Below are 12,718 nucleotides of genomic sequence, written 5' to 3'. Positions count from 1 at the left end.
CCAAAGAGAATTCTGGACAATGAGCAACGCTACCAAGCAAATAAGCAGGTGAGGCGGGGTTTACTCCAGAGGTGCTGCAGAACGGGAGACTCGGGTCTCAGAGCCGAGGCCCCAGTGACGGAGGAATAACTGGCATGTGCGCACTGGGAGAAGAGCTGAAGGCAGAGGCAGCAGCCAGTGCAAAGGCCCTGAGGCAGGGTGGGGAAGCGGGGGATGGTGCAAGCAGTCGAAGCACCGGCTGGGGTCACACGGTGGGTCCCAGGGACTCTGGGTAGAAGTCTGGGGTTTGCTCCCAGCTCCCAGAGACAACCCCAGGAGTCCTAAGCAGGGGAAGGCTTGGTGTGGTATACATTTCTGAGGAGTGACCCATGGCTCCTACGTGGAAAACAGCTTATACGAAAAGGCACAATGGGAGCAGAGAGACAGCATGCGGGAGCCACGGTCTGCCGGTGGTGCTGGCCCGGACGAGGGAGGTGGACTTGGGGGTGGGTTTCAGGGGAGTGATGGCTGACGGGCTGGATGTGACGGATCAGGCAAAGACAAGAGCCAGGGATGCTCCCAATCAGGCAGACTGGGGGGTCGTCGGGAAGAAGGGGGTTTACCCAGAAGGCTGCAGGAGGAACACGTTCTCGTGTTCTGCTTTATGAGCAGGACAGTGGGCTGGGGATCAATACTCCTTTTATAGGAAAGTGCAGTGTGAGACATCCATCAGAAAGAGCAGGTGCCCAGTGGGAAACCGGATCCATCAACATAGCACTCAGGGGAGAAACAGGCCCAGGAGATAAGGCTGGGCGAGTTACCATCCAAGGAGAGGGTTTGGGATGACTGAGAGAGGCGGTGTTGGACACTGTAGGGTCCTGTGCACATGCGCCCTCCCCCCCGGAACACCAGCAGGAGGGGACCACCATGCCTGGCATTTCAGAAAACAGCCCAGACACCCACCAGCAGCAGAACACAGGACGCATGGTGTGGATCCCCACTAATGAACGAAGGTTTTACCAAGGGCACATGATTGCATTACAACTCCAAGCATCAGTGGGATGGCTTAAAAAAACAAACAACAACAAAACCATCATTTTGAGCAAAAAAAGAGAATCACAAGAATGCATGGATTATGATATTTATGTAAAATTCAAAAGAGCCTGAATTACACAGTATATTGTTTGGAGACAATACATATATGGTAAGCATATTTCTAAAACACAGCAAAGCAGTGATTCGCACACATTCAGGAGAGTAATTATCCCTGGGGTGGTCAGGAGTCGAGACTCCTAGGAGCACAGGGGGTGTGGAAACGTCCACTTTCTCAGGCTCAGACGGAGGTATTGGGGGTTCTATTGTATCGGCGTTCTTTATACTTGGCATAAACATATACGTGCTTTTGTGTGCGTGATGGATTTCCGATGTTTCTTTTCAAAGAAAGAGTGAATTGCCGCTAACAGGGCAGACGGCCACCGGAGCTGAGAGCCAGGCATTTCTCAGGGAAGGCGGCAGGAAGGGAGCCGGCCAGGGGGAAGACAGGGCAGAGGAGGACCTTTCCTAGATGGACGCTCGAGAGCACACGCGCTCGCTCTCAGGGAGGACTCACTGCGGGAGCCAATCCCCACATTGGCATCTCCGTTTAGGGAAATCTGCACTTCCCTTGCCCAAAGGCCAGCCTGACTATTTGCAGCTCGTCCCCTTAACATGAGTTCACTGTGGAGAACAGACTATATACAAAGCCTTTTTGTTTGTTTGTTTAAATCCAGTAACTTTTCTATGAAAAGCAGCTTGATCCCTGTATTAGAGACACGTATGCCTTCTTCACAGAAGCTGGCTGAGTCCCAGGCACTTTGGGGTGTCAGTGATTCCATTGTTATAAGCATTTTTGTCTCTGAAAAATCTCTAAGTGTGAAGATGTAGGATGACGTTTTTGATTACAGTGGGGGAGGAAATAATTCCTGGATAAAAAGAGAAAAGCCTTCCTCCCCCGCGGCCGGGTCACTGTTGTTATGAACCCGTGCTGGCGTCCGTGGGTGTCGCTAGCGAGGGCAGCCGCGGCCGCGGAAGGCCGCGTGGCAGGGCGCTGGCGTGCGGGTCCCTGGCTTGTTGCGGAGCTCGGATGCTACCTCCCGACAGAAACAAGAATAGTCACTTCCCAGCTGTTCGGTGGCAGGACAAAATGCAAAATTTAAACCATTAAATAGTTCTGGAAGCAAAAGAACAGGTGGTAAACGGTTTCCCAGGCAGATGGTACTTTTTAATCGTTGTGTTCGACCGTCAGCCGCTCTGAGTGGCCGTAACTATCACTCATATTTTACCTTTTTCACTTGAATGCTTGCAAAATGGGGGCCAAGATTCAAAACGAGCTACCATCAGTCTTAAAAAAAAAAAAAAGGAAGAATCACTTCATTTATTTTCTCAACTCGGGGCAGTGGCGGAGCCGTGCAGGGCTGTGACCCCCGGGGGGTCAGGGACGCGGTGGGCAGGCCGCAGGTGCGAGCCCGGGCAGCGTGCAGAACCACCCTCCGCTGCACGCTGCAGGCTCCCCCCGAAACCTCAGGGTCTCCTTAGACACTAGGAAATAAATACAGTACAAGACCCGTCTTCCTCCGAACGCTTCCTTCTTTAGCCTGAGTTCTAACACTTAAAGGAGCCCTTGGAATGAAGGCCAAGTGCGTCCAGCTGCAAGCCGGCAGACAGAGCAGACAGGAGGACAGGAGGACAGGAGGACAGGAGGACGCGCACTCCGCCGGCCCTCCAGCCGCTGCCACAGACCCTCAGGCGTATCTGCAGCCCAGCCCCGGCTCCGCCTTCCCTCCCCTCTATGTCACCCTGACTCAGGAGCGGGCGTGTGAGAATCAGCAGCAGAGATGGTGTGAATGACAGAACCGGTCGCACGGTATGGAGTCTGGCCGTGCAGGTGGGGGAAACTGCCCAAGGTGCAGACGTAAGGAGCACGGCCTGGTGCCCGCCGCGGGCTGAGCGAGGACAGGCAGACACAGCCCTGCCACACATGACCTACAGGCCGGGAAGGGGACAGACGCATGAACAGACGGCGGTCTGCGGGGTCCCAGGGAAGAGGACGCGAGGACCAGCTCCGCATGTGCCCGCAGCGCTCTGGAGGGAAGACTCCAGTTCACGATTGAAGTGGACCAGCTCGTGGGGCTCTTCAAATACGGTGTCTTATTTGAAACGTTAAATCATGTTAAAGGCATATAATTAAGTGTAACTCTTCTGGCTCATCTTCTTTCCAGCGATAAGCCTATCTCCTTCTGGGTCCTTCGTTACTGGATCACTAACGCTCCCCGCTGAGCTTATTCACACACCAGCACAGGTTTCCACACCTTGTTAAGGGGGGTTCTAGAATATAAACCAGGGTTTCTCAGCAGAAGCACTACTAACATCTTGGGCCAGATAATTCCTCATCGTGGGGGCCGTCCCGGGCATTGTGGGGTGTGTGGCAGTCTCCTGGCCTCTGCCCGCCAGATCCCAGTAGAACCCCCCAACTTGTGACGACCAAAAAAATGTCTTCAGCTGTCGCCAACCATCTGCCCCTGGGTGAGAAGCATAGAGCTACACCCTGTTGGGCTTCTACGCTTACCTGGATTTCATGACTAAGCCAAGGGCATAAATAAAATAGTCCAGCTCCTTTACCAAATATGTGAATTCTCTGAATAAAAACAAGATAATTCATCTGTAGATAAATTAAAATTCACATGCTTTTATAAATCAATTTCAATATGGCGCACACTTCACAGACAGGTGCGCTTTTCTTGTTCTGTAAAATCTGCTTCGCCGGGGATGTCATTCTGTGTCGGCCCCACCTAGCCCTTCTCCCAGCCCTGTCCCCCTCCAGGAGCCTGTTCTGAGGGGTGGCAGGAATTTCCCAGCATCGAGAATGCTCATCGGCCCTGGCAACTCCTCGATCTCACCGAATCTCATTCTACGGAGCTACTGCTGGTTAAAACGAGCTCTGAGAGACAAACTATCTGCTCAGGCTCCTCCGAGCCACGGTTCCCAGAAAGTTCTCAAGGAAATTCTGGAAAGGGCTCATCACAGGCAGGGCCAGTCTCACCCAGATGCCCTCTGCTGTCATCAAGGGGACACTGTCAGGGACAGACTGCTAGGTGGCTGGACCTCCCAAAGGACCGGCTTAGCAGGGGTGCCCCGGGTAGGACCAGTCACTGCGGTGCCAGAGCTGGGCACAGAGCTCGGAGGCCACTCCCCGGGCTGGGGCTGTGCATCTGGGCCAGCCCCCCCACTCTTACTCAATTCCCACCCGATCCCTCTGCTGCAGCGTTCAGTTTTTGTTTTCGGGTTTTCGGATCACTACCACAGGGGCCATTTTAGAAGCTGCCTCTGGATGCCCCCCCCTTCCTGACGGCACATTTCGGTGGTTACCTACGACAGATCATGTTGACTCAGTCATCCTCTAACCGAATGCACATTACGGCCCATTTGATTACAGCACCTTATAAATGCAAACACAGAAAGACACCTAATTATTATGTCACTTTATAAATCACAGGAGGCATGGGAAACAAAGCCACCCCTGGGTACATGCGTTTGGGTTCCTTCTAAGATTCATTTTCTCAGAAAACAGTAAGTCATCCTTAATAAATGCCAATGGACTGATGGATTTTAACTGAAATCTTGACACAGCTGTAAATTATGTTCCACACAAGAGATTATTTATGTGTTTTATTTATTTCCCCATCACACCCTAAACGCATGTTCACTAACAGCCTGAAATAGAAATAAGATTTTGTTCTTGAGAATACAATGTTCTACTGACCAACTAATTTATCAAGCCAGAGTGAACTACAGACGCCAAAGACCACATCTGATTTTCCAGAAACAGTATCAGCAAATCAAAACAGGAAAAGAATGAAAATGGGTTATTCCTCTTTCTCCCAAGAATTTGGATGTGTGTGTGCACGGGTCTCACAACCTAGTGACGTTTCCTGTTACTGATAACCTGGCGATTGATGATATTAATGTTAACATTAGAATTCCAGTATTGGATTAATTTGAGAACCCACAGAATTTTTATTCAGGTCTTATCACATCACAAGCAAACCTAACACTGAAGCAGTAGGACCAGCTCTCAAGATCTGAGTACTTACTAAAAGTCATTCCAAATTCATGTTTTCTTGCTACACTTAAGGGAAGGACCTAAGCTCATGTTCACTAGTGGCTTGGACACATGGCCTGCCAGTCATGATTAACAGACACACACCAACATCTGTGAACACACATGGACAACAGAGCTGGAACCAGTCCAAGACCCGCGTCTCTCCATCTCCCTGCTAAGCCCCCGAACACGCATCGTGGCCCCACTTGGGTACCAGAGTGTCTACCAGCCCCACGTCTGCCCTGAAGACTTCCCAGAAGAAGCGCACACCCATGCATTAAAAGGAAGTCGAGGACCTCCATGGCCGTCCATGCCCCTCACAGCCAGCCACGTGCATCAGGGACTTCCCGATATCCCTGCCCCCGTGTTCACAACGAGCCAGCCGGCAAGCCCAGAGGGGGTGACTTCGTGAGTCCCAGCATTGCACTTTTTTGTGTTTTATTAACTTAGATGCTTATCTAGTTTCTGTTGTCTTTGCTCCCTTCCGAGCTCCATGTAAGGAAACCACAAACCTCTGGGGACCTTGACACTCTCAGTGACTACATTCCTCTGCCTCAACACTTAGTAAAGGGAAGTCTCACTTCTCCGAATAGAAACTTCTAACTTGACTTCATGGCAGAAAACACCCAAGTAGACTTAGCAGGACATTCTTCAATGGAGTTGAGGTCCATTTGTGTAGTGTGAAGATGAACCCCCACAGCATGTCCCTCCCTGGGTGCCCTCGGCACATGAATCCAGGAGTCCCCAAAGCCAGAGGCAGGCTGTGAGCTCCAAACCAGCTCCAGGCTTGGAGAGCCCATGCTCTGTGCTTACCGGAGAAGGGGGCGGTCCTCAGGGGTATCGTGATGGGTGCCAAAGTCAGGAAGTGGCAGGGCTGCACGCTGGAGGGGGATGGGCCCCCAAGTCCCTCGGGGTCCACAGACACCATGGCGGCCGCGGCAGTGATGGCAATCCCGGGGCTACTGCCAACAGGCTTCAGGCTGTTGTGACAACCACCTGCAGAACAGGGACAGGGAGGTCAGCACGGGGAGGCCCGGTGTCCATCAGGGGCAGGTGCCATAACGTGACGCAGCATATCATCACCCAGGAAACAAGGGCAGCACTAACCCATTTCTTGGAAACCCATGCTATGTGCCAGTATCCCAGAAATAAATGGGATGGGTTCTCAATCTGCCCAAATGTTGACTGTGCACAGAGCACATGCACACCGCTATGTGATGTTCCGTGAGGCACAAAGCTTAGTCGGGGGACACGCGTGCCTTAGAGAGCAGCTCCTTGGCTGTGGTGCCCACGTGGTACATATATAACCAGGGATGGTGGTGACAAGCACACAAATCCCCAGAGCAGCGGGGGCTGCGGGCCAAGACAGGAGCGCATAAAGGTCGGAGGGGGCTTGGAGGAGAAGGCAGCTGTGGGTCAGGGTGGGGAGGGTTCTCTAGAGCCCAGGAGGCTCCGCTGACCCCTGAGGATGTGGCTGCCACCTGCCCCTGCAGAGGAGGAACTTGATACCCATATCGGCTTGGGCAGCCCCTTGTGAGGAATCAGGCTCCAAACTCGCAATTTGGCTTGTCTTTCCTGGCATAATTGGAAACACTTGAAAGTTTGCTTCCGTCTCTGCCTTTTCTGTAGAGTTGTTTTTTTGGGTTTTTTTAAGGAATCTTCAGTCCCTAAAATAAGTATGGTTTCTAAGAAATATTCTGTAGGTACCAGCTTATATTGATGGTGCAAGTTCTGGAAAGCAATTTGGAAATATGTTTTAAAAATGTTCATATAGTTTACCACTTTCGATCTAATGTTTCCCTTTCTAGAATTCACCCACATGCCCAATGCCTTAAGATAAAGTTTATAGCGAGAAACTAGAAAAGCCAGCAAAGGGCAGATGCTTGTATTAACAATGGTGCGTCCACTCAATGAGACACCGGACAGTAGAATCATACAAGGGAGAGCACTCGGCGCCATAGGGGATGGCTCACGATATGCTCAGTAAATAAAGCAAATTACAAAATCATTTATATTTCTACACCATATAGTCATTCAGTCAGCAGCTCCTGATTTGGTTGACTAGATGCCAACCATGTTCTAGCTCTTAGGGACAGAGCAATGAACCGAGCAGACAGAAGGCCTGCCTTCAGGGACCACACCTCCCAAGGAGGGAAGACACATGGTATATACTTCCCTTGTTTATTTGCTTTGTCTTATAGGTTGATGGGCACAATGCAGAAGAGTAAAGCAGGGAAGAAAAAGGATGGGGAACTGGTAGGTGGGTTTCATCTTCATACAGGGTTGTCAGGAAGGTCTGCCCTGAGAAGAGAATTTGTAGGTGACAGCCTGCAGGAGGCGAGAGGTAAGAACAGGCCAGGGAGAGATGGGGAAGTGCAAAGGCCCCGAGGCAGGCGCCTACCCAGTGTGTTCCAGAAGCTGCAAGGCGAGCAGGGAGGTGGAGTGGAGGGGCAGAGATGAGGAAATGTGGGTGTGGGGTCAGGAGGAGACTGCCTTGCGGGCACACTGAGGCATGCGGCTGACAGGAGGGTGGGGTGCAGAGGAGCGGCACGCTCTAGTTTCATTTCAGTGTCACCGTGGCTGCCTTGTTGGCAACACACAGGAAGGGGGACAGCTGCGTCCTGGCTACACTCTGCCAGATCCTATCCGGTCTGTCTTTGTTTTTGTCTTTCCACAGTGTTCAAATCCCCTTTGATGGGCATATACAAATTTTAAAACTATAACTTAGTTTTTATGGAGTAGTTCAAAGTGTACAGAAAAAGGGGGCACAAAGTACAGAGTTTGCACAACGCCGCCACACCGAGCGCCCGGCCCCCCAGCTCCCGGTCTTGCATCACTGCGGTGCACCCGTCACACTGACGAACAGGCACTGGAACACGGTGGTTAACTGAAGCCCCCCGGACAGCAAGCGTCGTGGTTTGTGTGCGCATTCTCTGAGCTTTGCCAAAGACAGACGGTCATGCGTTCCCATCACAGAATACAGAATACAGAAGAGCTTCACTGTGCTAAAATCCTGTGTCCTGCCTGTTCATCCCCCTCCCGGCCCCCCCCCCACAACCACAGATCTTCTTACTGCCTCTACGGTTTCCCCTTTTCCAGGATGCCGTATAATTGGAACCAGACATTACGTAGCCTTTTCAGACTGGCCTCTTGCACTTAGCAATGTGTGATTGAAATCTCTCTGTCTTTTTGTGGCAAGACAGGTCCTTTCCTTTTATCACTGAATAATATTCAATCGTCTGGAGGGACCACAGCTCACTCATCCACTCAGCTACTGAAGGGCATCTTGGCGGCTTCCAAGTTTTTGCAATTATGAATAAAACAGTTATAAACATGTGCATACATGTTTTTGTTTGGACGCAAGTTCTTTATTTGGGTAAATACTGAGGAATGTGCCTGCTGGATCGTATGGGAAGACAACATTTAGCTTTGTAAGAAACCGCCAGACTGTCAAAGTGGCTGCACCATGTTGCATCCCCAGCAGCCAGGAACGAGCACTCCCGCAGCCCCTCAGGCTCGCCAGCATCTGATGTCAACGTTCCGGATTCCAGCCGGTGTATGGGAGCATGTCCTTGTTGTCACACACACATTGGCAGTCAGGAAAAAACAAAACAAAACAAAACCCACTATTCTAAATATATCATCTTACTTGATAATAAAAACCCATTATAGAAAATTTCTAAAAACAGACTGAATAAGTATATAAAAATGTCCCTGCAGACTCCCCAGCTGATCACAGCTGATCATCTGTCGTGCAGCAAACCCATTTCCTGGGGGCACGGTCTGGCTGCACGGTATCCCCCTCAGACGGCAAGAACAGCTTTTTCAGGTGGTGTTAAACAATAAACACTTCAGGGCGCCTGGGTGGCTCAGTCGTTAAGCGTCTGCCTTCAGCTCAAGTCATGATCCCAGAGTCCTGGGATCGAGTCCCACATCGGGCTCCCTGCTCCGTGGGAAGCCTGCTTCTCCCTCTCCCACTCCCCCTGCTTGTGTTCCTTCTCTCGCTGTCTCTCTGTCAGTTAAATAAATAAAATCTTTAAAAAAAATAAAAATAAAAATAAAAAAATAAACACTTCCCTTATCATTAAATGGCTTACCCAGTCCAATTACTAATCGGAGCCTAGTATTCCAGGAAATACAGCTGTCACACAAATTTGCAATACTCACTACGATCCCCCATCATAACAGGTGTCACCTCCTATTATAAATAAACATAATAAACAACGGTTTGCAAAAACATTCATTTCTGCATTTATTTCTCTGGGATAGATGTTTAGGGTCAAGACAGTGTGAGTATTTTTGGGTGTGCATGTGTCAGTTTAATGAGGTAATTTTGTGAAAGCCAACACACCCTAACAGCCCTCCACAAATGTCTCTTATTAAATTCGGCTTCTCTCCCTCAGGATCTACACATTTATATGATCTCGCGTGGGTGTGTTCACTGGGGTTCAGCCACCAGTCTGTGCTGTTTGGAGACAGACCTGCTGGTGAGACACACCGCCAAGTTCCATGACCTCAGTGACATGCTGCCTGTTGGATTTGTCTAATAATCCCGACCTGCTGTTCAAAATGAGGATGACCTTTTAGCAATAAATGACAAAGCAATTACTGGTGTTTTAAAAGAAGCAGATGCCAAGGCAAGAGCGCTTTGTAGATGGACGTATAGGGACATGTTTATTATCATGTGATTTTGTCAAAAATAATATGTCACTTCCTGATTTCAAGTCTACGATGAAGCTATAATCACCAAAACAGTGTGGTACTGGCATAAAAACAGACAAATCAGGCAACAGAACAGAATCAAGAGCCCAGAAATGAACCCAGTCATATATGGTCGACTAGCATCTCCACAAGGGAGCTAAGAACACTCAGTGGAGAAAAGACATCTTAAACGGTGCTGGGATAACTGGATAAATGAAATGGGACCCTCGTCTTACACCACTCACAGAAATTAACTCAGAATGGATTAAAGACTGAAACGTTAAGACCCGAAACTGTGAAGCTAGAAGAAAACATGGAAACAAAGCTCCCTGACGTGGGTCTTGGTAATGATTTTTTTTGAAATTACACCTAAAGCACACAAACAATGAAAACAAAATCGACAAGCGGGACATCAAACCAAACAGCTTCTGCACAGCAAAGGAAACCATCAACAAGGTGAAAAGGCAACCGGCAGAATGGGAGAAATACATATTTGCAAACCATATATCCGATAAAGGGTTAATATTCAAAATATATAAAGAACCCCTACAGCTCAATAGCAAAAAAAACATAAATAATCCAATTTAAAAATGGGCAAAGGACCTCAATAGAAGTTTCTCCGCAGAAGATGCATGAAAGGCCAACAGGTAGGTGAACTGGTGCTCCGCTCCACTCCTCATCCGGGAAATGCAAATCAAAACCTCGATGAGGGATCGCCCCACACCTGTGAGAATGGCCGTCACCCCAAAGATGAGATGACAGATGTTGGCAAGGATGTGGAGGAAACGGAGAGTGCAGACAGGGGCAGCTGCGGTGGACAGCATGGAAGATCCACCAAAACATTAAATATAGGGCAACCATGTGATCCAGCAATTCCACTCCTGCGACTATATCCACAGGTAATGAAAACGCTAACCCAAAGATCTACACTCCCAGCGCACAGCCTGATTCACAACAGCCAAGGCATGGAGACACCGTGTCCATCGATGGATGAATGGATGGAGAACGTGTGTGTGAATATATGGACTGCTATTCAGTCATAAAACTCAGGAAATCTTACCGTCTGTGACAACATGGATGGACTCTGAAGGCATTATTCTAAGTGAGATAAGTCAGACGGAGAAAGATAAACACACATGATTCCACTGATATGTGGAATCTTAAAAGAAAAGAAATACAATAATAAAAACAAAAACCCAAACAGAAAGAGATCAGCCCTGTGGCTCCCAGAGGCAGAGCTTGTGAGGAGGGGGAGGGGGAGCGAGGCGTCCAGGGGAAAACTTCCAGGTGTAAAGACAGTGCTGAGGACGTCGCCCACACCGGGACCTGCGGTTCACATCGCCCAGGGATTCATAGGAACGTGGTTAAAAGAAATCCTGAGAGTTCTCATCACACAGAGAAAAACACTTCTCCTTCTTTCTTGTCTTTGTATCCTCTCTATACAAGCAGATGGATGTTAGCCGGACCTACTGTGGTGACCGTTTCACAAAGGACATAAATCCAGCCAACGTGCTGTATGCCTTACGCTCACACAGTGATGTATGTCAATGGTTTCTCAATAAAACCGGAAAACAATAATGAGTCAGCTGAAGAGGAAAATAGAGAAGGATACCTTATCTACTCTTTAAAAAAAAAAAGCCTGGAAAGATAGTTTTTAACCTGCTTTGAATTCATTTTAACCTGCTTTGAATCCATTCGTAGCTCTGAACCTACATGCAAAAAGGCAGCCCTCTCCAGTTAGTTCACAAAATCCACTGAACAACATCAGTGAAGTCAGGACGTTCATAACCAACAGCCACAAAACGAGGCTCATAATTGGTGGGCGAGACGGAAGGTGCCCCGGTCTTCTTGCCGCAGTGGGGTGTGCTGTGCTGACATCCCACCCAGGCGCCTGGAGCGGGAGCAGAACCTTGCCCCCACAGCCCTGCACGCCAAGGGCACACGTGAGCCCACACGCACCTGCGTGTGCGAACGAGCAGAACACACTTCGGGGCCTGGTGCTACCGATGAGCACACAGTAATGAAATCTGGGGAGCCCAGCTTGGGAAGGAAGTTGTTGGCCGCCTCGTGTTCTCCTCTCTGTTTCCTTCCCCGCACACCTTGGGCAGGCAAATCCCAGCATCTCTACCTGGCAGACTGCGCCCAGCTTGGGACCGGGAGATGACATGAAAGGAGACACCCAGGCAAACAGACCAGTGCCGCCCAAGGACGCCAGGGAGCAGGTGTGCAGAGCCAGTGAGAGCCCGGGCACACCAGCTGCCCCCCCAGGGGTGCCTCCAGAGCCCAGTCTGGGAAGACGAGCAGGCACTCAATAAATTGTGTCGACTGGTAAGAATTATCATAACTTGCTTTCCCCAAAGGACTGCAGAGAATCCCTCAGTGGAGTAAATAAACAGTGAGATAAGAGGTCCAGCCAAAAAAAACTGCTAAGCCAGCTAAGAGATAAGCCAGAGATGCTATCCCATAAGGATTACTTATAAAAAAATCAATGTTTTAAGCAAAACCATAATTAGCCGTGAGCTTCCCTTGAAGATGGGAGGAGGAGAGAGGGCAGGCCAGCAGCTGGGGGGGCGCCATGCGCACCAGAGCCTCGCCCCGGAGCCCCGGGGCTGCAGTTTGATCACCTTTCCCGTCCTCTCCCCCCTCCTCTGATTCCCAACTTGCAAAAGAGCTCTGCTTCCCAACTTGCAAAAGAGCTCTGCTTGCAGGTTTTATTCTGAGTAATCCGTCTAGCAGCCCTGTGGAGGAGAACTTCTATTGTCTTCTGTAGCAGGAGAGTGGGGCTCAGTGAGCATGACAGCCCCGAACTCGAGTCAGGTGCGAACCCCCCGCAGGGCAGGCGCCCCACTGGCCGGACATGCACCGCCTCCAGTCTGAGACACCCGGTGGACCGCAGCAGGA

General features: G+C 50.0%; 1 protein-coding gene across 1 annotated transcript in view; it reads right to left on the bottom strand.

Annotated features, from left to right (window-relative positions):
* TCERG1L (transcription elongation regulator 1 like) overlaps positions 1-12,718 on the bottom strand; it is a 192,571-nt gene that overhangs the window by 143,628 nt on the left and 36,225 nt on the right. Inside the window, exon 4 of the mRNA XM_036070130.1 lies at positions 5,930-6,112. Within this exon, the coding sequence (XP_035926023.1) occupies positions 5,930-6,112 (183 nt within the window). The remainder of the gene's footprint in view (positions 1-5,929; positions 6,113-12,718) is intronic.

This window comes from Halichoerus grypus, chromosome 7, assembly GCF_964656455.1.
Source record: "Halichoerus grypus chromosome 7, mHalGry1.hap1.1, whole genome shotgun sequence".
In the NCBI taxonomy this organism is placed as follows: domain Eukaryota; kingdom Metazoa; phylum Chordata; class Mammalia; order Carnivora; family Phocidae; genus Halichoerus; species Halichoerus grypus.
Note: the sequence above shows the minus strand (reverse complement) of the source record. Positions and strands in the feature narration are given on the sequence as shown.